Raw genomic sequence first — 27,349 nt, 5'->3', positions numbered from 1 at the left:
AGCTTGGCATGCTGTACCTTCCTAATTTGGCTATAACCTACCTCCTTGGCCTCATCTTCCATCCCTTTACACTGCTGTCTGGGAATGTTTTACTTCTTTCTGAAGTACATCCTTTAGTGTTCATATAGTAAAGGTGTGTTGGTATGAATTCTTAATTTTTGTATATCTAGAAATTACTGTTTTGCTCTTATTATTTTTTAAAATAAATTTTTAAATTGAAGTATAACTATTGAAGAAAAGTGCCCATTTCCAATGCACAGCTCATTGAATTTTCACAAATGAGTACTTTTCTGTAATCATTAGCCGGATCAAGAAATGGAATAGTCTCTTCATGTCCTCTTTCTGGTTACCAAGAGTTTCCAAAGTTACTTACCTTGACTCCTAACATAAAAATTAGTATTTTTTTTCTTTCTGAATTCTATGGGATAAAATAATACACTCGTATTCTTTTGTGTCTGACCTGATTTTCCACAATGGTTGTTATGAATTTATACACCCACGAGCAGTATTTAAGACTTTCAGTTGCTCCATTTTTTCATTAATACTTGGTATTTTTAGTTTTTGTTTTTTGTTTTTTGTTTTTTTTAGTTTTAGTCGTTCTTTTCGGTGTAATACTTCATTGTGGTTTTAATTTACATTTTCTTTGATTAAAGATGTAGAACATCATTTTTTTTCTGGAAGTTTGGACCTCTCTCTCTCTGTTTTTTAAAGATTTTATTTATTTGACAGAGAGAGAGACAGCGAGAGAGGGAACACAAGCAGGGGGAGTGGGAAAGGGAGAAGCAGGCTTCCTGCCGAGCAGGGAGCCTGATGCGGGGCTCGATCCCAGGACCCTGGGATCATGACCTCAGCCAAAGGCAGTTGTTTAACCAACTGAGCCACTCAGGTGCCCCTCTTTTTTGTTTTTAATTGAAGTATGGTTGACATACATGCTATATTAGTTTCAGGTGTACAACATATTGATTTGACAATTCTATATATTACTCAGTGTTTATCTTGATAAGTGTATTATCATCCCTCACCATACATATTCCCTATGTTGTACTTTTAATTTCCATGACTTACTTATTTTATAACTGGAAGTTTGTATCTCTTAATCTTCTTTACCTATTTCTCCCAGCCCTTCAACCCTTCTCCCTTCTGGCAACCACCAGATTATTCTCTGTATTTATGAATCTGTCTCTTTTTGTTGTTGTTGTTGTTTAGATTTCACACATAAGTGACATCATATGGTATTTGTCTTGTGTCTGACTGATATCACTTAGCAAAATACTCTCTATTCCATCCATGTTGTTGAAAATGGCAAGATCTCATTCTTTTTTATGGCTGAATAATATTCTACTGTATATATATCTGTATAAGTATCTTCTTTTTTTTTTTTTTTTAAAGATTTTTATTTATTTATTTGACAGAGATAGAGAGCACAAGTAGGCAGAGAGGCAGGCAGAGGGAGAGGGAGAAGCAGACTCTCCACTGAGCAGGGAGCCTGACGCGGGGCTCGATCCCAGGACCCTGGGATCATGACCTGAGCCGAAGGCAGACGCTTAACCGACTGAGCCACCCAGGCGCCCCTATAAGTATCTTCTTTATCCATTCATCTATCTGTGGACACTTAGATTGTTTCCTTATCTTGGCTACTGTAAATAAGGCTGCAGTAAACATAGGGGTGCATATATTTTTTTGAATTAGTGTTTTCATTTTCTCTGGGTAAATACCCAGTAGTGGAATTACTGGATCATATGATATTTCTATTTTTCATTTTTTGAGGTTCCTCAAAAAAAAAAAAAAAAAAAAGAGAAAAAAACCCCCCTTTTCCACAGTAGTTGCACCAATTTACATTTGCACTAACAGTACATGAGAGATCCCTTTTCTTCACATCCTCTCCAAAACTTATTTCTTTTTCTTTTCGATGCCAGCCATTTTGACTTGTATGAGGTGATATCTCATTGTGGTTTTGATTTGCATTTCTCTGATGATGAGTGATGTTTAGCATCTTTTCATGTGTCTGTTGACCATCTGTACATCTGCTTTGGAAAATGTCTATTCAGATCCTGTTCAGATTCAAATAAAATTATTTGTGTTTTTAGTGTTGAGTTATATAAGGTCTTTATATATTTTGGTTATTAACCCCTTATTGGATATCATTTGCAGATAACCTCATCCATTCAGTAGGTTGCTTTTTTGTTTTGTTGATGTTTCCTTTGCTGTGCAAAAGCTTTTTATTTTGGTATAGTTCCAGTAGTTTATTTTTGCTTTTGGGTTTTTGTTTTGTTTTGTTTTGCCTGAGGAGATAATATCCGTAAAGATGTTGCTAAGGCCCATGTTGAAGAGATTACTGCCTGTGTTTTCTTTTAGGAGCTTTATGATTTCAGGTCTCACATTCAGTTCTTTAATCCATTTTGAGTTTATTTTTGTGTATGGTGTAAGAAAGTGTTCTAGTTAAATCCTTTTGCATGTAGCTGTCCAGTTTTTCAGTGCCATTTATTGAAGAGATGGTCTTTTCCCCATTGTATATTCTTGGCCTCCTTTGTTGTAGATTAGTTGACTGTGTAATTGTGGATTTATTTCTGGGCTCTGTATTATGTTCCATTGATCTATGTGTCTGGTACCATGTTGTTTTTATTGCTGTAGCTTTGTAGTTATTCTTGAAACCTGGGATTATGATACCTCTAGCTTTGTTCTTGTTTCTCAAGATTACTTCAGCTATTTGGTTTTTTTTGTGGTTCCATTCAAATTTTAGGATTATTTGTTCTAGTTTTGTGAAAAATACTGTTGGTATTTTGATAAGGATTGCATTGAGTCTGTAGATTGCTTTGGAGAGTATAAACATTTTATCAATATTGATTTTTCCAATCCATGAGCCTGGAGTATTTTTCCATTTGTTTGTATCATCTTCGGTTTCTTTCACTGTCATCTTATGATTTTCAGAGTACAGGTTGTTTTTTTTTTTTTTTAAGATTTTATTTATTTATTTGAGAGAGAGAGCACATGAGAGGGGGGAGGGTCGGGAGGGTCAGAGGGAGAAGCGGACTCCCTGCCGAGCAGGGAGCCCGATGCAGGACTCGATCCTGGGACTCCAGGATCATGACCTGAGCCGAAGGCAGTCGCTTAACCAACTGAGCTACCCAGGCGCCCCAGAATACAGGTTTTTTACCTCCTTGGTTAAATTTACTTCTAGGTATTTTATTCTTTTTGGTGCAATTATAGGTGAAATTGTTTTTTTAATTTCTCTTTCTGCTACTTCAGTATTGGTGTATAGAAATGCAATTGATTACTGTATATTAATTTTGTATCCTGCAACTTTACTAACTTCATTTATTACTGCTGATAGTTTTTTGGTGGAGTCTTTAGGGTTTTTTATATATAGTATCATGGCATCTGCAAATAGTGACAATTTTACTTCTTCCTTACTGATTTAGATGCCTTTTATTTTTCTTACCTGATTGCTGTGGCTAGGACTTTGGGTACTATGTTGAATTAAAGTGGTGAGAGTGGACATCTTTGTTTTGTTTCTGATCTAGAGGAAAGGCTCTTAGGGGGTGCCTGGGTGGCTCAGTTGGTTGAGCATCTGCCTTCGGCTTAGGTCATGATCCCGGGATCCTGGGTTTGGGCCCTGCATCGGGTTCCCTGCTGAGCAGGGGGCCTGCTTCTCTTTCTCCCTCTTCCTGCCACTCCCCCTGCTGATGAATAAATAAATACAATCTTAAAAAAAAAATAGAAAAGTTCTTAGTTTTTCAGCATTGAGTATGATCTTGGCTGTGGGTTTGTCATATATGGCTATTATGTTGAGAAATGTTTCCTCTCCAACCACTTTGTTGAGAGTTTGTATCATGAACAGATGTTGTCTTTTGTCAGATGCTTTTTCTGTATATAGTGAGATGACCTTAATGTTTTTATCCTCCCTCCTGTTAATGTGATGTTTCACATTGATGAATTTGTGAATATTGAACCATCCTTCCTTCCTGGAATAAATCCCATTTTATTGTGGTGAGTGAGCTTTTCTTTTTTTTTTTTTTTAACTTAATTTTATTATGTTAAAATAAATTTATTATGTTAATCTATTATACAATACATCATTAGTTGTTGATGTAGTGATCCACGATCCATTGTTTTTATATAACACCCAGTGCTCCATGCAGTTCATGCCCTCCTTAATACCCATCATCAGGCTAACCCATCCCCCCACCTCCCTCCCCTCTAAAACCCTCAGTTTGTTTCTCGGAGTCCATAGTCTCTTATGGTTCATCTCCCCCTGTAATTTGCCCCCTTCAGTTTTCCGTTCCTTCTCCTAATGTCCTCCATGCTATTCCTTATGTTCCACAAATAAGTGAAACCATATGATAATTCACTTTCTCTGCTTGACTTATTTCATTTAGCATAATCTCCTCCAGTCCCATCCATGTTGATGTAAAAGTTGGGTATTCATCCTTTCTGATGGCTGAGTGATATTCCGTTGTATATATGGGCCACATCTTCTTTATCCATTCATCTGTTGAAGGGCATCTCAGCTCTTTCCACAGTTTGGCTATTGTGGACATTGCTGCTATGAACATTGGGGTGCATATGGCCCTTCTTTTCACTACATCTGTGTCTTTGGGGTAACTACCCAGTAGTACAATTGCTGGGTCATAGGGTAGCTCTATTTGAAATTTTTTGAGGAGCCTCCACACTGTTTTCCAAAGTGGCTGTACCAACTTGCAATCCCACCAACAGTGTAAGAGGGTTCGCCTTTCTCCACAACCTCTCCAACATTTGTTGTTTGTTGCCTTGTCAATTTTAGCCATTCTAACTGGTGTAAGGTGGTATCTCAATATGGTTTTGATTTTAATTTCCCTGATGGCTAATGATGATGAACATTTTTTCATGTGTCTGTTAGCCATTTGTGTGTCTTCTTTGGAGAAGTGTCTGTTCATGTCTTCTGCCCATTTTTGTACTTGATTGTTTTTTGGGTGTTGAGTTTGAGAAGTTCTTTATAGATCTTGGATACCAGCCCGTTATCTGTAGTGTCATTTGCAAATATCTTCTCCCATTCTGTGGGTTGCCTCTTTGTTTTGTTGACTGTTTCCTTTGCTGTGCAAAAGCTTTTTATCTTGATGAAGTCCCAAAAGTTCATTTTTGCTTTTGTTTCACTAGCCTTTGGAGATGTATCTTGAAAGAAGTTGCTGTGGCCGATGTCAAAGAGGTTACTGCCTATGTTCTCCACTAGGATTTTGATGGATTCCTGTCTCACATTGAGGTCTTTCATCCGTTTTGAGTTTATCTTTGTGTATGGTGTTAGAGAATGGTCGAGTTTCATTCTTCTGCATGTGGCTGTCCAATTTTCCCAGCACCATTTATTGAAGAGACTGTCTTTTTTCCATTGCATATGTTTTCCTGCTTTGTCGAAAATTATTTGACCATAGAGTTGAGGGTCCATATCTGGGCTCTCTCTTCTGTTCCATTGGTCTATATGTCTGTTTTTGTGCCAGTACCATGCTGTCTTGGTGATCACTGCTTTGTAATACAGCTTGAAATCCAGCAATGTGATGGCCCCAGCTTTGTTTTTCTTTTTCAACATTTCCTTGGTGATTCAGCATCTTTTCTGATTCCATACAAATTTTAGGATTGTTTGTTCCAGCACTTTGAAAAATATCATTGGAATTTTGATCAGATGGCATTGAAGGTATAGATTGCTCTGGGTAGCATAGACATTTTAACAATGTTTATTCTTCCAATCCATGAGCATGGAATGTTTTTCCATCTTTTTGTGTCTTTTTCAGTTTCTTTCATGAGTGTTCTGTAGTTCCTAGAGTATAGATCCTTTACCTCTTTGGTTAAGTTTATTCTGAGGTATCTTACGGTTTTTGGTGCTATTGTAAATGGAATCATTTCTCTAATTGCTCTTTCTACAGTTGCATTGTTAGTGTATAAGAACGGAACTGATTTCTGTGCATTGATTTTGTATCCTGCCACATTACTGAATTGCTGTATGAGGTCTAGTAATTTTGGGGTGGAGTCTTTTGGATTTTCCAGATAAAGTATCATGTCATCTGTGAAGAGAGAGAGTTTGACTTCATCTTTGCCAACTTGAATACCTTTTATTTCTTTTTTTGTCTGATTGCTGTTGCCAGGAGTTCTAGTACTATGTTGAACAATAGTGGCGAGAGTGGGCATCCTTGACGTGTTCCTGATCTTAAGGGAAAGGCTCTCACCTTTTCCCCATTGAGGGTGATATTCACTGTGGGTTTTTCATAGATGGATTTTATGAACTTGAGTAATGGTCCCTCTATCCCTATACTCTGAAGTGTTTTAATTAGGAAAGGGTGCTGTATTTTGTCAGATGCTTTTTCTGCATCAGTTGAGAGGACCATATGGTTCTTCTCTCTCTTATTAATGTGTTCTATCACATTGATTGACTTGCGAATGTTGAACCATCCTTGCATCCTGGGGATAAATCCCACTTGGTCATGGTGGATGATCCTTTTAATGTATTGTTGGATCCTGGTAGCTAGGATTTTGTTGAGAATTTGGAATCCATATTCATCAGGGCTATCGGTCTGAAATTCTCCTTTTTGATGGGGTCTTTGCCTGGTTTGGGGATTAAGGTAATGCTGGCCTCATAGAATGAGTCTGGAAGCTTTTTCCTTCTGTTTCTATTTTTTGAAACAGCTTCAGAAGAATGGATATTATTTCTTCTTTGAATGGTTGGTAGAATTCCCCAGGGAATCAATCAGGCTGTGGACTCTTGTTTTTTGGGAGGTTTTTGATCACTGCTTCCATCTCATTACTGGTTGTTGGCCTATTCAGGTTGTCAGTTTCTTCCTGGTTCAGTCTTGGCAGTTTATAGGTTTCTGGAAGTCATCCATTTCTTCCAGGTTGCTTAATTTATTGGCATTTTTTTATTGATAATAATTTCTAATGTTTTTATTTCCTTGGTGTTAGTCGTGATCTCTCCCCTTTCATTCATAATTTTATTAACTTGAGTCCTTTCTCTTTTCTTTTGGATAGGTCTGGCCAGTGGTTTATTGATCTTATTCATTCTTTCAACGAACCAGCTTCTAGTTTTGTTGATCTGATCTACTGTGTTTCTGGTTTCTAATTCATTGATTTCTGCTCTAATCTTAATTATTTCTCTTCTATTGCGTGGCTTAGGCATCGTTTGTTGCCTTTTCTCTAGTTCTTTAAGGTGTAAAGTTAGTTGGTGAATTCAGGATTTTTCTATTTTTTTTTTTTAAAGATTTTATTTATTTATTCATTAGAGAGAGAGAGAGAGGCAGAGGGAGAAGCAGGCTCCCAAGGAGCAGGGAGCCCGATGCGGGACTCGATCCCAGGACCCTGAGATCATGACCTGAGCCGAAGGCAGACGCTTAACCATCTGAGCCACCCAGGCGCCCCAGGATTTTTCTATTTTTTGAGTGAGGCTTGGATGGCTATGTATTTCCCCCTTCCGACCACCTTTGCAGTATCGCATAGGTTTTGGACCGATGTGTTTTTGTTCTCATTGGTTTCCATGAATTGTTTAAGTTCTTTGATTTCCTGGTTGACCCAAACATTCTTGAGCAGAGTGGTCTTTAGTTTCCAAGTGTTTGAATTTCTTCCAAAATTTTTCTTGTGATTGAGTTCCAGTTTTAAAGCATTATGGTCTGAGAATATGCAGGGAATAATCTCAGTGTTTTGGTATTGGTTGAGACCTGATTTGTGACCCAGTATGTGGTCTGTTCTGGAGAAAGTTCCATGTGTGCTCGAGAAGAATGAGTATTCTGTTGTTTTAGGGTGGAATGTTCTGTATATATATCTATGAGGTCCATCTGGTCCAGTGTATCATTCAAAGCTCTTGTTTCTTTGTTGATTTTCTGCTTAGATGATCTGTCTATTGCTGAGAGTGGAGTATTGAGGTCTCCTACAATTAAGGTGTTGTTATTTTGGTTAACAGTTGGCTTATGTAGATGGCTGTTCCCATGTTGGGGGGGTAGATACTTACAATTGTTAGATCTTCTTGTTGGATAGACCCTTTAAGAATGATATAGTGCCCTTCTGTGTCTCTAACTACAGTCTTTAGCTTAAAATCTAGTTGGTCTGATATGAGAATTGCTACCCCAGCTTTCTTTTGAGGTCCATTGTCATGGAAGATGGATCTCCATCCCTTCAACTTCAGTCTGGATGTATCTTTACGTTTGACATGAGTCTCTTATAGACAGCACATGGATGGGTCCTGTCTTTTTATCCAATCTGCAGCCCTGTGCCGTATTATGGGAGCATTTTGGCCGTTCACGTTGAGAGTGATTATTGAAAGATATGAATTTATTGTCATCATGTTGCCCGTGAATACCTTGTTTCTATAGATTGTCTCTGTAAATTTCTGTTCTATATCACTCTTGGGGTCTTTCTCCTTTTTAGAATCCCCCTTAATATTTCTTGCAGGACTGGCTTAGTGGTCACATATTCTTTCAGTTTCTGCCGGTCGTGGAAGCTCTGCATCTCTCCATCCATTCTAAATGACAGCCTTGCCGGATAAAGTATTCTTGGCTGCATGTTCTTCTCATTTAGTACCCTGAATATGTCTTGCCAGCCCTTTTTGGCTTGCCAGGTCTCTGTGGATAGGTCTGACATTATTCTGATGTTCCTCCCTCTGTATGTAAGGAATCTCTTTCCCCTAACTGCCCTTAAGATGGTTTCCTTGGTTCTAAGTTTTGCGAGTTTTACTATTACATGCCAGGGCGTTGACCTGTTTTCTTTGATCTTGGAAGGGGTCCCCTCTGCCTCTAGAACATGAATGTTTGTTTCATTCCCCAGATTCAGGAAGTTCTCAGCTACAATTTGCTCAAATATATCTTCTAGTCCTCTCTGTCTGTCCACCCCCTCAGGGATCCCAATAATTCTGACATTGGAACTTTTCATGGTGTCACTTATTTCTCTGATTCTATTTTCATGGATTTTGAGTTGTTTTTCCCTGGCCTCCTCTTTTTCATCAATTTGTCTTCTAGATCATTAATTCGTTCTTCTGCCTTGCTTACCCTAGCTGTTAGATTATCTAGATTAGATTGAATCTCATTGATAGCATTTTTAAGTTCTGCCAGTTCTGCTTTTAGTTCTGCCCTTAGAGACTCAATGTTGCCATTAATCGATTTCTTTAAAAAAAAATTTTTTTTTTTTTAAGATTTTATTTATTTGCGAGAGAGAGAATGAGAGACAGAGAGCATGAGAGGGAGGAGGGTCAGAGGGAGAAGCAGACTCCCAATCGATTTCTTCATTCTAGCTATTGTCTTCACAATTGCTACCCTGAATTCCATTTCCGACATCTTGGTTATATCTGTATCCATTTGTAAATCTGTGGCAGAAGTCACAGTCTCTGAGTCTTTCCTGTTTTGTGGGTTCCTCCTCCTAGTCATTCTGTTGAGGGGTGTTTGAGGGAATGTACAGAGTCCAAATTATTGACCACAGCCAAAGCAAGATGCACCTGTTTTATAGGGACCTTAGGGTTGCCAGCCTCTTGTTCTCTCAGCCTGTCTTCTGGGGTAGGGGCCTGCCGCACTGTTACTCAGGCAAACCTGTTTGGGCAGATTTGCCCTGCCTCCTGTGTGGGGGGGGATGGGCTCAGTGAAAACCGGTTTTTTGGGGCTTTTGTTCTCTGGCAGCTTTCGCTGGCGGTTTTCCACATCTCTTCTGAGAGAGCAGAAGAGATAGTTTCCAACCATCTACCTCAGAGCAAAGAGATTGCAATCTGTTCTTCAGTCAGCTCTCCAGGCCACACTATGTCCATTTCTGTCTGTGCTGCTATAAACTGCTGCATCCTGGGTTGTGTGCCCCTCAGCAGGGCTCCCAGTCCTCGCCTCCAGGTGGGGGCATGTCTCTGTCCTTTGTGCTTCTAAAACTGCCAGCTGCCCCCAGTTCTCATGCGTCGCCCCCATGCTCTAGGTTTCAGTCCGGGGAGCTGCCCTAAAGTCCTTTCCCTGTTGCTACCAGTCTGCAAGTCTGTGCCCCGTCCCCAGCGGGGGAGGATTTTGCACTCCTGTGTTATTTCACCTTCCCGGCACCAGTGCTAATGGCAGCTCCCTCCCCCTTCCGTTTATCTGCCGATATCTGCCAGTGGAGTCACGGCTTCCCGCTTCATACCTTGAAATCAACCGCCTGCAATATTCTGTTTGTAGAGATCCAAATCTATCTTCTTACAGCTCAGGCTGATTTCGTGGGTGTTCAGAGTGGTATGGTAGATATCCAGCTCAGTTCCAGGGACCAGTTAGAATAGGGTCCCCTACTCCTCTGCCATGTTTTCCTGCGTGAGTGAGCTTTTCAATGAATTGTTGAATTCAGTTTGCTAATATTTTGTTGAGAATTTTTGTGTCTAGGTTTATCAGAGATATGGGCCTGTAGTTTTTTTTTTTTTTGTAGTGTCTTTGTTTTTGCTATCAGGATAATGCTGGCCTCCAAGAATAAATTTGGAGGTTTTCCTCCTTCTCTTATTTTCTGGAATATTTTGAGGAGAATAGGTATTAACTCTTCCTTAAATCTTTGGTAGAATTTTCTTGTAAATCCATCTGATCTGGGACATTTGTTTGTTGGGAGTTTTTGATTACCAGTTCAATTTTAGTAAATAGTGTGTTCAAATTTTTTTATTTCTTCCTGATTCAGTTTTGGAAGATTTTATATTTCTAGGAATTTATCCTTTTTTTTCCTGGGTTCTCCAATTTGTTGACATATGATTTTTCATAGTCTCTTATAATTCTTTGTATATGTGGTGACAGTTGTTACTTCTCTCTTTCATTTTTTAAAAGATTTTTTAAAATTTTTAAGTAATCTCTACACTGAATGTGGGGCTCAAACTCATAATCCCGAGATCAAGAGTCAAGTGCTCTACCAACTGAGCTAGCCAGGTGCCCCTTTTCCCATTTAATTTCTGATTTTATTTATTTAAGTTCTTTCTCTTTTTTTCTTGATGAGTGTGGCTAAAGGTTTATCAGTTTTGTTTTGTTTATTCAAAGAGCCAGATCTTGGTTTCATTAATCTTTTTTTATTATTATAATTGTTATTTTTTAGTCTCTCTTTCATTCATTTCCTCTTTGATCTTTATTATTTCCTTCCTTCTGCAACTTGGGCTTTGTTCTTCTTTTTTTAGTTCCTTTAGGTGTAAGGTTATATTGTTTACTTGAGATTTTTCTTGTTTCTTGAGGTAGGCCTGTATCATTATAAACTTTCCTCTTAGAACTGCTTTTGCTGCACCCCAAAGATTTTGGACCATTATGTTTCCATTTTCTTTTGTCTTCATGTGTATTATAATTTTCTCTTTGATATCTTTGTTGACCCATTGGTTGTTTAGTAGCCTATTGTTTAGCCTCCAGATGTTTGTGTTGTTTTCTGTTTTTTTTTTTCCCTTGTGCTTGATTTCTAGTTTTATGCTTTTGTAGTTGGAAAAGTTGCTTGATATGATTTCGTCCTCTTAAATTTATTGAGATTTGTAGCCAAATGTGATCTGTCCTGGAGAATGTTTCATGGCACTTGAAATCAATGAGTATTATTCTGCTGTTTTGAGGTGGAGTATTCTGTATGTAATCTGTTAAGTCCATCTGGTCTAATCTGTTGCTCAAAGCCACTATTTCTTTATTGATTTTCATCCTGGATGATCTATCCATTGATTTAAATGAGGTTTTAAAGTCCTCTACTATTATTTTATTACTATCAGTTTCTCCCTTTTATGTCTTTTCCTATTTGCTTTATGTATTTAGATGCTCTAATACTGGGTGCATAGATACTTACAGTTAGATTCTCTTATTGCACAATTGGTTATCATTTTCTAATGTCCTTGTTTATCATACGGTCTTTATTTTGAAGTCTATTTTGTCTGATATAAGTATTTCTACTGCAGCTTTTCCCCCCCACTTCCATTTGTGTGTGAAATAACTTTTTCCATCCCTTCCTTTCAGTCCGTATGTGTCTTTAGGTCTGAAATGAGTTTCTTATAGTCAACATTTAGATGGATCTTGTATTTTTTATCCATTCACTCACCCTATGTCTTTTGATTGGAGTATTTAATAGTTTATTTACATTTAAAATAATTATTGATCAGTATTATAGAACATCATTTCATATATTTAATGGCCATCTCATTTCCTTTCTTTTTTAAAAAAAATGTTTACTGTTCTTTTTCTTATTTTAAAAACATATTTATTTTTAACTAATCTCTATACCCAATGTGGGGCTTGAACTCACAACCCTGAGATCAAGAGTTGCATGCTCTCCTGACAGCCAGCCAGGTGCCCCTGGTTATTTTCTTTTTATAGTACCAGTTCAAATATTTTGCCTATTTTTTATTGAGTTTTTCTCTCTTTTTAAAAATTAATTGTAGGGGTTCTTTATATAGTCTAGATACAAGCTCTCTGTCACTAATATGTGTTGCAAATATCTTTTTTATTTAAATATCTTTCACATTCTATGGCTTGCCTTTTCATTCTTTTCAGATTTCTTTTGATGATAGTTTTAACTGCAATGTAGTCAAGTTTAATAAGCTCTTCCTTTATGGTTAGTCTTTCTGCATCCTGTTAAAAAAGTCTTTCCCTACTCTTTGATCATGGAAACATTCTTTTATATTATCTTCTAGAAATTTTATTATTTTACTTTAACATTTAGGTTTCCAGCCCACCTGGAACTAACTTTTCTGTAATACAAGGTAGGGGGCAATTTTTTTATTTGGTTCTTTATTAAATATGCCTGATCATTTTTAAAAGTCTTTCTGCTTGCTCATAAAAAAAAAAAATCGACTTTTATTTCTTTAAACATGTATAATTTTTTATGACCATATATAGTATATTTTTTAATAGTATAATATAGAGGTTAAGAATGTGACTTCAGTACTAGACTACTTGTGTTCAAATCTCTATCTTAAATTACTAATTCAGCATTTATTTCCTGAGCATCTACTATGTGTCATTCCCTCTTCTAGGTGCTAGGGCTGTCACACCAAATAAAACAGACAAAAATCCCTGCCTTCATGTGGTGGTGGTGGTGGGGACACAGACAATAATCGAAAGAATATAAATTATAGGGTTATATGTGTGGATAAAATCAGAGAAGGGAGTAGAATGTTAAAGAGGATGAAGTTTAAAATATGGTGGTCAGGGAAGCCTTCAAGGAGGAGGTGATCATTGGGTAAAGACCTGAAGCAGTTGAGGGAGCAGGTCTTGTGACCATCATGGGGAAAGGGTATTTCAGAAAGAGGTAACAGCCAGTGAAAGCTCGTGAGCCAGGAGTGTATTTGAAAGCAGGTAGTAAAGTGAGTCAGTATGGTTAGAACAGAAGTGAGAGGGTGAGTTATAGATAATGAAGTCAGAGAGGTAACAGGAGCCATTGAAGGATTTTGAGCACAGCAGTGACATGATCTGACTACATTTAAGAACATTTTCTCTATTTTGTTTATTGAGGATTGAGGATGGCAAGGGGAGAAATATAGCAGTTGGGAGCCTGATGCAATAATTTAATGCTGCTATTTGGTTGGAGCAGAGCAGAGGTAGCAGAGATAGTGGGAAGTAATTGGGGTCTGTGCATTCTTTAAAGATAGAATCAGTAAGATTTGCTGATTGATGAGGTGTTGAGAGTAGTCAAGGATGGCTCCAGGGCATGAACTCCATGGAAAAGAGAGTTCCTATCAAGTAAGATGGGGAAAACTACGTAAGGAAAATGTATGCAAGAGGGATGAGAAGTTGAGTTTTTGATGTTAAATTCCCAGTGCCTGTAAGACATGTAAGTGTATATACAATGAATGAGGTGTTAGAGGAGTCTCAAATTTTATGGGGAGTTTTTTGGTTTTTTGAGGTTCAGCTGAGAAAGTGTAGAGTGGCATGTGCCAGCAGCTTATCTTTTGGGTGTTGTTACATCTTGTTTTCCCTGCATTACACTGGTCACTTAGGCACTGCCCTACTTCTCCAGAGGTGAGGTTTGTATATTGATTGGGCTATTTCCCAAATAGTCACTTCTCCAGAGATGTAAAGCCTCCCTTTGTAATCGCTGCCTCTAAGCTTGTAATACCCCAGAACTGTTCCTATTTTTTGCAGAGTTTGGGTTGTGGTTCTCCTTCAGTCTGACTGAGTATGTTTTCTTTCAGGGGTTTCTTAACATTTGTTGTTTGTTCTTGGTGTTCTCATTCATTTTTCTAGTCTTTTTTGGCTTCAAAAAATATCTTTTATTTTCAAGGATTGAGAATAGAAATGGTGAGGTAGTATGTGGGCTTTGTCTGCGTTTTGATCCAGTCTTCCTGTTTTTAATAAAAATAATGTCTATGGAAAGGTGACAAAATACATAGTGATAAAAATATCATTCATATTTGCATAGTGACTATTTTGGTGTATTTCTTCCACTTTTTTCCAAAACATTAAAATGAGTTTACTTATCATCTGTCTTACATGGCAAGTATTTTCTTATGTAATTATAAGTGGCATAATTGGGATTTCACTTTTCAAGAAAATATTCTGGGGCCTGCTCTTTGGTATCTCTCTTCTGGCATCTGTACATTCACAGTATGTATAACTCTTTAATAATTTAGTCTGTTGCTTTGGCATGACTAGAAGGCTGAGTAAGGACTTGTGGGCTTGCAAAAAAGGTGTTACCATGCTCAGAGTATGTCCCTGTTAATAGGGAGGGGATAGGCATCTTCCTGTGAAGATGAGAGCCAATGTTGTTATTTCTTTCTTCAAGTTATTTTACAATCAGTTTAAAAATTAAATTTTTTCTATTTCTCCTATAGTTCACCTAGCAGCCATGGAGGGTCACCTTCACTGCTTTAAATTCCTACTCAGTAGAATGAACAGTACAACACAAGCTTTAAAAGCCTTCAATGATAATGGAGAAAATGTATTGGATCTGGCCCAGAGGTTCTTTAAGCAGAATATTTTGCAGTTTATCCAGGGAGCTGAGTATGAAGGAAGTGATCCAAAAGATCAGGAAAGTAAGTAATAAACCTGAAATGTTTTAGCATATAATAAGTAGAATAAGTTGAAAAAAAAAGAAGTTATAGGGCGAATGTTACGTTTAAATATGTTACATATAACTGTCCACACAGTCATTCAGTTTCTCTTCTTTATTATGAAATATTTTAGGCAGAAATCTATAGAGATTAATGTAATGTAATGAACATTTTTTATGCCACTGATTAAAGGATAGAATGCTATATATTTAAAAGCTTCTTGGCTCTGTCTCTTTAATATCATTCATTTCTTTTTCTTCTCAGAGGTAACTATTGTTTTGGATTTATAATTCCTTTCTACAGGTTTTATATTTAATGTATATGTACTCACAAAAATATGCACTGTGTGTGTTTTGGGAGTAATAGACTAACATGTTCTAACTAAGAACTCCTAAAATTCAGCAGCTTAAGGATTTGTATGACGGCCCAGGTTGAAGAGTGAATCTGTTCAGTAACTGGCTTTCTTCCCAACTAGCTCTCTCTGCTTGTAACGAATTTAGCTGGAGGTGGGGAGGGAGCAAGACTATAAGATTAGGACCAGAGATTTTCAAGGTCTAATTTGTACTCATCACTGTTGCCAACTTTCCATTGGCAAAAGTTTAATCACATGGGCATACTAGCTGTGAGGAGGCCTGGAGGATTTAATACCTAGCTGAGAAGACTCACCTCAGCTGTAATTCTCTTACTATTGAAGGAAGAGCATTTTAGTGGACAGCTAGCAGTCCTTGAAACTTCTTTTAAAATCTTATGAAAATGGCATATAAAACAGTATGCATTCTTCTATTCCTTGCTTTTTTCCGCAAAATACTATGTTTTTGAGATTTATTAGGCCAATGGAAGTATCTTAGATTATTCTTTTTGTTTGTATAGTATTGCATTTTATGAAAACCATTATTTATCCATTTTCCAATTTGATATTTAGATTGTTTTACACTATTACAGTAGGTGTGGTCATGGATATTCTTGTACATGTCTCCATAAGTACATGTATAAGAGATTCTTTAGAGAAGTGCTTCACTACCTTTTTAACACATAGCCCATTTGTATGGCACACTGGGATTGTTGGATGTGGCTTCTTGAGGCACTGCCTATCTGCTCTGAAGACTGAGAGTTAAGATCTTGGCTTGGGTAAATAGGTGTGCAGTTCTACTTCAGGGTTGCTTGGTGGGATATGCCCATCTTCAGTATAAATAGCAATTGCTAGATTCTTCATCAGAGTAGTTGGAGAAGTTTACACTCTCATCGGCAATGTTTGGTGGGAATTTAGAGAAACGATATTCAGTATTGTCAGACTGAAAATTTTTGCCAATTGGGTATGAAAAGGCTTAATTTGTATTTTAATTTGCATTTTCTTGATTATGAATGAGGTTGAACATCCTTCTGTAAGTTATTGGCTATTCTAGTTCTCTCTTCTATAAATTGCTTGCCTATACTTCACTCCCCTTTTTTTTTATCATTATGTTATGTAGGAGGGTTCCCCTTTCTCCGCATCCCCGCCAACATCTGTCGTTTCCTGACTTGTTAATTTTAGCCATTCTGACTGGTGTGAGGTGGTACCTCATTGAGGTTTTGATTTGGATTTCCCTGATGCCAAGCGATGTTGAGCACTTTTTCATGTGTCTGTTGGCCTTTGGATGTCTTCTTTGGAAAAATGTTCATGTCTTCTGCCCATTTCTTGATTGGATCATTTGTTCTTTGGGTGTTGAGTGTGATAAGTTCTTTATAGATTTTGGATACTAGCCCTTTATCTGATATGTCATTTGCAAATATCTTCTCCCATTCTGTCGCTTGTCTTTTGGTTTTGTTGACTGTTTCTTTTACTGTGCAAAAGCTTTTTATCTTGATGAAGTCCCAATAGTTCATTTCTGCCCTTGCTTCCCTTGCCTTTGGCGATGTTTCTAGGAAGAAGTTGCTGTGGCTGAGGTTGAAGAGGTTGATGCCTGTGTTCTCCTTTAGGATTTTGATGGACTCCTGTCTCACATTGAGGTCTTCAACCATTTGGAGTCTCTTTTAGTGTGTGGTGTAAGGAAATGGTCCAGTTTCATTCTTCTGCATGTGGCTGTCCAATTTTCCCAACACCATTTGTTGAAGAGACTGTCTTTTTTCCACTGGACATTCTTTCCTGCTTTGTCGAAGATTAGTGGACCATAGAGTTGAGGGTCCATTTCTGGGCTCTCTATTCTGTTCCATTGATCTATGGGTCTGTTTTTGTGCCAGTACCATACTGTCTTGATGATGACAGCTTTGTAATAGAGCTGGAAGTCTGGAATTGTGATGCCGCCAGCTTTGCTTTTCTTTTTCAACATTCCTCTGGCTATGCGGGGTCTTTTCTGGTTCCATACAAATTTGAGGATTATTTGTTCTATTTCTTTGAAAAAAGCGGATGGTATTTTGATAGGGATTGCATTGAATGTGTAGATTGCTCTAGGTAGCATTGACATCTTCACAATATTTGTTCTTCTGATCCATGAGCATGGAACATTTTTCCATTTCTTTGTGCCTTCCTCAATTTCTTTCATGAATATTTTATAGTTTTCTGAGTACAGATTCTTCGCCTCTTTGGTTAGATTTATTCCTAGGTATGTTATGGTTTTGGGTGCAATTGTACATGGGATCGACTCCTGAATTTCTCTTTCTTCTGTCTTGTTGTTGGTGTATAGGAATGCCACTGATTTCTGTGCATTGATTTTCTATCCTGCCACGTTACTGAATTCCTGTATGAGTTCTAGCAGTTTTGGGGTGGAGTCTTGTGGGTTTTCCACATAAAGTATCATATCATCTGCAAAGAGTGAGAGTTTGACTTCTTCTTTGCCAATTTGGATGCCTTTTATTTCTTTTTGTTGTCTGATAGCTGTGGCTAGGACTTCTAATACTATGTTGAATATCAGTGGTGATAGTGGACATCCCTGCCATGTTCCTGACCTTAGGGGGAAAGCTCTTAGTTTTTCCCTATTGAAAATGATATTCGGTGTGGGTTTTTCATAGATGGCTTTTATGATATTGAGGTATGTACTCTCTATCCCTATACTCTGAAGAGTTTTGATCAAGAAAGGATGCTGTACTTGGTCAAATGCTTTTTCTGGATCTATTGAGAGGATCATACAGTTCTTGTTCTTTCTTTTGTTAATGTATTGTATCACATTGATTGATTTGCGGATGTTGAACCAACCTTGCAGTCCAGGGATAAATCCCACTTGGTCATGGTGAATAATCCTTTTAATGGACTGATGGATCCTATTGGCTAGTATTTTGGTGAGAATTTTTGCATCTATGTTCATCAAGGATATTGGTCTGTAATTCTCCTTTTGGATGGGGTCTTTGTCTGGTTTGGGGATCAAGGTAATGGTGGCCTCATAAAATGAGTTTGGAAGTTTTCCTTCCATTTCTATTTCTTGGAATAGTTTCAGAAGAATAGGTGTTAATTCTTCTTTAAATGTTTGGTAGAATTCCCCTGGGAAGCCATCTGGCCCTGGGAGATTTTTGATTACTGCTCCAATTTCCTTAGTGGTTATAGGTCTGTTCAGGTTTTCTCTTTCTTCCTGGTTCAGTTTTGGTAGTTGATACATCTCTAGGAATGCATCCATTTCTTCCAGATTATCTAATTTGCTGTCATAGAGTTGCTCATAGTATGTTCTTATAATTGTTTATATTTCTTTGGTGTTGCTTGTGATCTCTCCTCTTTCGTTTATGATTTCCTTTATTTGGGTCCTTTCTCTTTTCTTTTTGATAAGTCTGGCCAGGGGTTTATCAATCTTGTCAATTCTTTCAAAGAACCAGTTCCTAGTTTCGTTGATCTGTTCTACTGTTCTTTTGGTTTCTATTTCATTGATTTCTGCTCTGATCTTTATTATTTCTCTTCTCCTGCCGGGTTTAGGCTTTATTTGCTGTTCTTGCTCCAGCTCCTTTAGGTGTAGGGTTAGGTTGTGTATTTGAGACCTTTCTTGTTTCTTGAGAAAGGTTTGTATTGCTATACACTTTCCTCTTAGGACTGCCTTTGCTGCATCCCAAAGATTTTGAACAGTTGTGTCTTCATTTTCATTGGTTTCCATGAATTTTTTAAATTCTTCTTTAATTTCCTGGTTGACCCATTCATTCTTTAGTAGGATGCTCTTTAGCCTCCATGTATTTGAGTTCTTTCTGACTTTCCTTTTGTGATTGAGTCCTAGTTTCAAAGCATTGTGGTCTGAAAATAGGCAGGGAATGATCCCAATCTTTTGGTACTGGTTGAGACCTGATTTATGACCTAGGATGTGATCTATTCTGGAGAATGTTCCATGGGCACTAGAGAAGAATGTGTATTCCGTTGCTTTGGGGTGGAATGTTCTGAATATGTCTGTGAAGTCCATTTGGTCCAGTGTGTCATTTAAGGTCTTTATTTCCTTGTTGATCTTTTGCTTAGATGATCTGTCCATTTCAGTGAGGGGAGTGTTAAACTCCCCCACTATTATTGCATTGTTGTTAATGTGTTTCTTTGCTTTTGTTATTAATTGCCTTATATAATTGGTGCTCCCATGTTAGGGCCATTGATATTTATAATTGTTAGATCTTCTTGTTGGATAGACCCTTTAAGTAGGATATAGTGTCATTCCTCATCTCTTATTATAGTCTTTGGTTTAAAATCTAATTTGTCTGATATAAGGATTGCCACCCCAGCTTTCTTTTGGTGTCCATCAGCATGGTAAATGGTTTTCCACCCCCTCACTTTCAATCTGGGGGTGTCTTTGGGTCTAAAATGAGTCTCTTGCAGACAGCATATCAATGGTCTTGTGTTTTTATTCAATCTGATAGCCTGTGTCTTTTGATTGGGGGCATTTAGCCCGTTTATATTCAGGGTAACTATTGAAGGACATAAATTTAGTACCATTGTATTGCCTATAAGGTGACTGTTACTGTATTTTGTCTGTGTTCCTTTCTGGTCTATGCTACTTTTAAGCTCTGTCTTTGCTTAGAGGACCCCTTTCAAGATTTCTTGTAGGGCTGGTTTTGTGTTTGCAAATTCCTTCAGTTTTTGTTTGTCCTGGAAGCTTTTTATCTCTCCTTCTATTTTCAATGACAGCCTAGCTGGATATAGTATGCCTGGCTGCATATTTTTCTGATTTAGTGCTCTGAATATATCCTGCCAGTCCTTTCTGGCCTGCCAGGTCTCTGTGGATGGGTCTGTTGCCAGTCTAATGTTTCTACCATTGTAGGTTACAGATCTCTTCTCCCGAGCTGCTTTCAGGATTTTCTCTTTGTCTCTGAGACTCGTAAGTTTTACTATTAGATGTTGAGATATTAACCTATTTTTATTGATTTTGAGAGGGGTTCTCTGTGCCTCCTGGATTTTGATGCCTTTTTCCTTCCCCAAACTAGGGAAATTCTCTGCTATAATTTGCTCCAATATACCTTCTGCCCCTCTCTCTCTTTCTTCTTCTTCTGGGATCCCAATTATTCTAATCTTGTTTCGTCTTATGGTATCACTTATCTCTCGAATTCTGCCCTCATGGTCCAGTAGTTGTTTATGTCTCTTTTTCTCAGCTTCTTTATTTTCCATCATTTGGTCTTCTATATCACTAATTCTCTCTTCTGCCTCACATATCCTAGCAGTTAGAGCCTCCATTTTTGATTGCACCTCCTTAATAGCCTTTTGATTTCGACTTGGTTAGATTTTAGTTCTTTTATTTCTCCAGAAAGGGTTTCTCTAATGCTTTTTTCAAGCCCAGCTAGTATCTTTAAAATCATCATTCTGAACTCTAGTTCCAACATCTTACTAATGTCCGTATTGATTAGGTCCCTGGCAGTCGGTACTGCCTCTTGATCTTTTTTTGAGGTGATATTTCTGTCTTATCATTTTGTCCAGAGGAGAATAGATGAATGAGAGAACAAAATGCTAACAGGGTAACAACGTCCCCAGAAAATATACACTAAACAGATCAGAAAAGACTTGAAACCGGGGGAAAAGAAAGGGAAAAAAAGAAGAAAAAAAGAAAAAGTTAAAAACAAAACAAAACAAAACCAGAATATGATCAAATATGATCAGGCTGGTGCATAGATCAGTGCCACACACTAGATTTTGGGTGTATTTTGGTCTGTTAGAAGAAAGTGCCTCCCAAAATTTTAAAGAAAGAGAAACTTATATATGTACAAAAATAAGGGTAAATATGATGGAGGGATGGAATATGACTGTAAAGATGAAAAGTATAAAAGATTTTATAAAAGGAATTGATAAGAAGTTGGTTGAAAAAAGAAAGAAGAGGATTTAAAAAAAATAAAAAGGGAGAGAATGTGATCAGGCAGGAGACTAGAACAAAGCCATACACTAAAGATTTAGGGTATATTTTGATCTGTTAGAAGAAACTGTATCCCAGAATTTTAAAGAGAGGACATCTTATATATATATATATATATATACCGAAAATAAGGTTACTACTATGAAGGGATAGAATATGGCTCTAAAAATGTAAAATAAAAAAGGTTTTTAAGAAAGGGATTGATAAGATGTTGATTGAAAAAGGGAAAAAGAAAAATAAAAAATAAATAAAAATAAGAATTATTTTTGAAAGACTAAAGAATCATGGGAAAAAAGCCATGAATTCTATGTGCAGTATACCCCTAGCGCTGAAGTTCTGCCATTCTCATTGATTGGTAAACTTGGTCTTGGCTGGCTGTTCTTGATGATCTTCTTGGGGAAGGGCCTGTTGCAGTGGTTCTCAAATGTCTTTGCTGGAGGCGGAATTGCCCACCCTTGCCAGCTCCTTGCTAAGTAATCTGCTCGGGTTTGCTCTCAGGAGCTTTTGTTCCCTGCAAGCTTCCTACAGCTTTGGAGGACAAGAGTGAAAATGGCAGCCTCCCAATCTCCGCCCCGGAGGAGCCGAGAACTGAGGGCCCCCACTCCTCAGTGAGCCCCCAGAGAAAAGCAGTCAGTCCCTCCCCTCTCCCTGGTCTCCGGCCACACTCTGCGTTCACCCGGCCTGTGACCGAGCGTTTCTATCTCTGGCACACAACCCCATGTGGAATCTCCAAACCCAGCAGATCCCCGCGGTGTGCTCCCGTGCTGCTCCTCCTGGGGGAGGAAGGAGAGTCTCCCCATATCTGCTGCTTGTTGGGTCCCTGCTGGAGGAGCAGTGGCCTGACTGTGCCGTGGATCACAGTTTATTGTAACCCTCAGCTGAGAGCCCACTCCTTGGCTCCATCTCTGCAGCTGGCTTCCCTGCTCCGATCCCTGGGAGTTCTGCCACACTCAGGCACCCCCGGTCTTTCTGTGACCCCGAGGTTCCTGAGACCACACTGTCCCAGTGAGGGTTCCACCCCCTGCTTAGCCACTGGAGCGACGTCCCTCAGTGGAGCTGACTTCTAAAACTTCTGATTTTGTGCTCCGTGGCTCTATCACTTGCCAGTAGCGGTCAATGGAGGCCCCCTCCCCCGCTGTCTGTCCTCCCAAATATCGCCTCACATTCACTTCTCTTCATGTCCTACCTTCCAGAAAGTGCTCACTTTTCTGTTCAGAGAGTTGTTGCTATTCTTTTCTTTGATCTTCTGTTGAGTTCGTAGGTGTTTAGAATGGTTTGATCCCTATCCAGCTGAATTCCTGGTACCAGACGAAATCCAGGTCTCCTACTCCTCTGCCATCTTACTCCCTATACTCCCTTTTTAATAATCATGTTCTTTGTCCTTTTCTAAGTAATTTGAGTTCTTTGTATAGTCTTGATTCCAATCCTTTATTAATTCTGATATAGATATTTTCTCTCACACTGTGGTTTGGTTTTTCACTCTGATTAGGATATCCTTTTTAAAAAATCAACTTTAAGTTTTTTTGTTTTTTTTAAGATTTATTTATTGTAGAGAGAGAGTGCACAAATGGGGGGAGGGGTAGAGGGAGAGGCAGAGAATCCTCAAGCTGACTCCATGCTGAGTATGGAGCCTGACCTGGGGCTCAATCCCAGGACCCTGAGATCATGTCCTGAGCCACGTTAAGAGTCTGACACTGAACCAACTGAGCCACCCAGGCACCCCAAAATCATCTTTATTAATGTATGAGTTATGTAGAATAAACTGTATTCGTTTAGTGTGCAGTGAGTTTTGAAGTATGTTTTCACTCATGAAACCATCACAATCAAGATATAAAACATTTCTATCACCTCTGGAGTTTTTTTTATATCCTCTCAAAGTTCACCCTTACTTTCACACAACAACTTACTTGCTTTCTGTCCCTGTAGATTAGTTTGAATTTTCTAATGGAACCATTTTGAGGTTCATCCTTGTTAAGTATATTAATACTAGTGCATTCCTTTTTATTGCTGAATAGCATTCCATTATATGGATGTACCATATATATTTTTTTTAACAGTTCACCTGATGAACATTTGGATTGTTCCCAGTTTTGGGCTATTATTAATAAAGCTGCTCTGAACATTTACATAGACATATGTTTGCAGTTCTGTTAGTAAATATGGAGGAGTGGGGTGTACGGGGTATGGTGTATGGTGTGTGTATGTTTAACTTTAAGAAGTTGTGTAACTGGGGCACCTGAGTGGCTCAGTTGGTTAAGAGTCTGACTCTTGACCTCAGTTCAGGTCTTGATCTTAGGGTCATGAGTTCAGGCCCCACAGTGGGCTCCATGCTGGGCGTGAAGCCTACTTAACAACAACAAAAAAAAGTTATTATTTTCTAAAGTAGTTGTATTGCTTTACATCCCCACCAGATATGTATGAGAATTCCATTTGCTCCATGGAATTGCTAGCACTTGATATGGTCAGTCTGTTTTATTAGCTATTCTAATGGATGTGTAGTGTTATCTTACTGTGGTTTCAATCTACATTTTCCTGGAAAGTAATGATATTGAGCATCTTTTCAAATGGGCATTCGTATATCTTTTATGAAGTATCTGTTTAAATCTTTTGCCCATTTTTTAATTGGGTTGTTTGTCTACTAATTACTGACTTTTAACAGTTCTTTATGTTTTCTCAGATATATGTTATGGCCTATATTTTCTCCCATTCTGAAGCTTGCCTGGTTTCTTGGCAGTATATATATATATATACTTTAAAATTTTATTTTAGAGAGAGAGAGAGAGTGCACATGAGTAACAGGAGAGGGGCAGGGAGAGAGAATCTTAGGCTCCACACTCAGTATGGAGCCTGACACATGGCTTGATCTCACGACCCTGAGATCATGACCTGAGCTGAAATCAAGAGTTGGACGCTTAACTGGCACTCTACCCAGGTGCCCCGTGGAGTATCTTTCAAAGAACAAAAGTTTTAAATTTTGATAAAGTAGAATTTCTCAATCTTTTCTACACGTCATTTTCTGTGTGTCCTATCTATGAAATACTTGTCCACCTCAAAGTTAGCAAGATGTTCTTCTATAGTTTTCTAGAAGTTTATCAGTTTTAGTTTTTTAATTCAGATCTTTGATCTACATCAAGTTAAATTTTATGTGGAATTTTGGGTGAAATGAAAAATGTATGTTTTGGTCCCCCCCTCCCCCACATATAGCTACTTGTCATGGCAGCATATTTTTGGAAAGGCTTCTCTTTCCCCATTGAAATATTTTGTCAGCTTTGTAAAAAATCAGTTGCCTGTATACGTATGGGTGTATTTCTGGCCTCTGCATTCTGTTTTACTGATATATCTGTTTATTTGCCAATACTACAATTGTCTTGGTTACTATAGCTTTATAGTAAGACTTAGAATCAGGTAGTGTAAGTCTCCAACTTTGTTATTTTATTTCATTTTATTTATTTTTGTTTTATTTTTTTTTCCCCAGCTTTGTTATTTAAAAAACTTTGAAGGGATGCCTCAGTGGTGTAGTTGGTGAAGTGTCCAACTCTTGGCTTCAGCTCATATCATGATCTCTTATGGTCATGAGATCGAGCCCTGTGTTGGGCTGTATGCTCATCACAGAGTCTGCTTGGGACTCTCTCCCTCTCCCTCTGCCTCTCCTCACTGTGTTCTCTGTTTCTGTCTCTCTAAAAATAAATAAATTAATTAATTAATAAATCTTTAAAAATACTCTGGCTATTCTGTTTCTGTATTTAAAAATGAGAATACCTATATCTCAACGTTGTTAAGAGGTTTATAATGAGGCATTCCTTACAAGGGCTAACTACCATGTCTGGCATTCAGTAAGGGCTCAATATATGTGGTTGTTACATTAAAAACATTTTCTCAAGTATTTATGGTTAGGCACTAGGTCAGGTACATTTACACAAGCGTGTGTATATGTATATGTGTTTGTATATGTACATATACTTTATCTGCTTCCAGTTTATTTTGCTTTCTTCACTTCCTTGCAAACAGAGAGGGAGTGGTCTGTGCAAATGTAGGACTTTAGACCAAGTATGTCTTTATACAAAGGGTTGAAAACGGCCATCTTCTTGTGTTTTGTGTTGGTCTGAGGAAAGAATGGAATATGGCTAAGAATAGTTCTGGTACAGTATATTCTTGGCATGTTTGAAGTCCTGTGGGGAGAAAGGGCTACACAATTAATAATAATCTTATCTTATGATTCTCTTTTTATTACTTGTCATTGCATCAGTTAAACTAATTCCAGTATAACATTGTCATAGTTGAGTTAATATTGAAATCTGAAATGTGTGACTGCTTAAGGCAGGGAAAAAGAATGAACACATGTGTTTACTGAAATGCTGAATTTTTATTCATAGCCTTAGCATTTCCAGGTCATGTGGCTGCCTTTAAGGGTGATTTGGAAATGCTTAAGAAATTAATAGAAGATGGAGTAATCAATATTAATGAACGTGATAATAATGGATCAACTCCTTTGCATAAAGGTGAGTTATGATTCCTGCTTCATTTTCAGTTCTGACACAATTACTGTTGAAGTTATTTACCTTTTAAAATAATTGTCCCTTAGAAACACGTGAAAATGTAAAACTTTTCCTAATATCCTAAGGGATATCAGTCTACCTTATATGGTATACAGAGTACTTAATTTTCAATTCAATTGTGATACTCCTTTTATGATGCTAGAAATTCACTATCACATTTAGGGTAATTCGGGTGGAAAATCTCTTAAGACATTGATATGATAAGATATGAAATTCACTGCTGGAGAAGTTTCTTAGGACTAATATTTTCTTTGGAATAAAAGTGATCTATTAATTCTTGCTAAAGCATGAAAAAGGTATAGCAGAATTTGAAAAAAGGTATAGCAGAATTTTCTTCTTGTACTCTGCAAAAATGTTTTTACTTTTATAGAAATATCAATGAACATTAGATTTAAACACATTTTCAAGATGTCCGCCACTTTTGTCTGCATTCTCTTCTTCCTTCTCTGTGGAATTCTAAAATATTAATTAATCAGACTTTGTCAAATTGTCAGCTCCTTATTTGGGAGTGCGTACTTTAGGATTTATTCTTACCAGTCTTCCTTTTATTTATAAAATCAAAAACCAAATCTTTAATCTAATGCATGTGAAATTTCCATTCTGCTTCATTTGTGATATTATAAGTTATTTCATAATGTAATGACAGGTAATTCTTGTAAAAATGTTAAAGGGGCACCTGGCCAGCTCAGTCAGTAGAGCATGTGACTCTTGAAGTTGGGGTCATGAGTTCTAGCCCCACGTTGGGCATAGAGATTACTTAACCCTTAAAAAAAAAGGGTTAGAGTAAAAAGACAGGTAAGGTAGTTAATGCAGTCATGTGTTCAAGTTAGATTTTATTTTATAAATAACTTCTGATGGTCCCAATCATAGATTATGTTCCTGTTGGTTAGGTTCTTAGTTTAATTGTTAAAGTTGGTTTACTTCATAATGAATCTCCAGTATAGAATCTAAACATCATGTGTACTAATAGTTTTATAAGAGAGGTTAGGTGAAGTAAGAAGAAGGGGAATGCAAAGGGGGTTTCTCCTACACACAGAGAGGTTCCTATTTTGGCAAACACTCTATCCTAGACTTGGAAAATCTCGCTCCTCCATCTTAGCTGGCTGTCTAGGGGTTTAATTCTTCACCATGGTATTTGTGAATGGGGAGGAAACTTAAAATGTGCGCTATGTATATGTATATATATTTTAAAATGTGTTGCCCTGGAGTGAAGCCCCCATTTCATATCCTAGATATAACCACTTTTTATTACTAATGTATATATGGGGTATCATTCAGACACTGTAGCAAAAGATAAATGTGATCGTGGTGCGTATATTGCATCTTCACAGGAAGGATTTTCATTGATGGCTGGTTTTCAGCCTTTCTCAGTCATTTCTTCACCCCTGGAACTAAGATTGAAATGAGGGATTTGGAAGTAGGTTCTAAAGGACTTGATATATAACAATAGGGCGTTTGGGATGCAGCCATTGTGAGAAGATGTGAGGGTGAATTGAGGAACCAAAAGTGTTTGCCCTTCACCCCTTGTCTTGTCAGTCTGTCCATTGAGGATTCCTAGGGCCAGGGGTGGATCAGGGGGTGTGATAGGAGGGTGA

At 37.8% G+C, this 27,349-nt stretch overlaps 1 protein-coding gene across 1 annotated transcript in view; it reads left to right on the top strand.

Moving 5' to 3' along the window:
* Positions 1-27,349, top strand: part of ANKRD42 (ankyrin repeat domain 42) — an 80,128-nt gene that overhangs the window by 18,292 nt on the left and 34,487 nt on the right. The window contains exons 5-6 of the mRNA XM_064576824.1: positions 14,711-14,911; positions 25,572-25,697. Coding sequence (XP_064432894.1) covers positions 14,711-14,911; positions 25,572-25,697 — 327 coding nt within the window. The remainder of the gene's footprint in view (positions 1-14,710; positions 14,912-25,571; positions 25,698-27,349) is intronic.

Source organism: Mirounga angustirostris, unplaced genomic scaffold, assembly GCF_029215605.1.
Source record: "Mirounga angustirostris isolate CCGP_5_RB_7025 unplaced genomic scaffold, mMirAng1.0.hap1 SCAF_13, whole genome shotgun sequence".
NCBI lineage: Eukaryota > Metazoa > Chordata > Mammalia > Carnivora > Phocidae > Mirounga > Mirounga angustirostris.
Note: the sequence above shows the minus strand (reverse complement) of the source record. Positions and strands in the feature narration are given on the sequence as shown.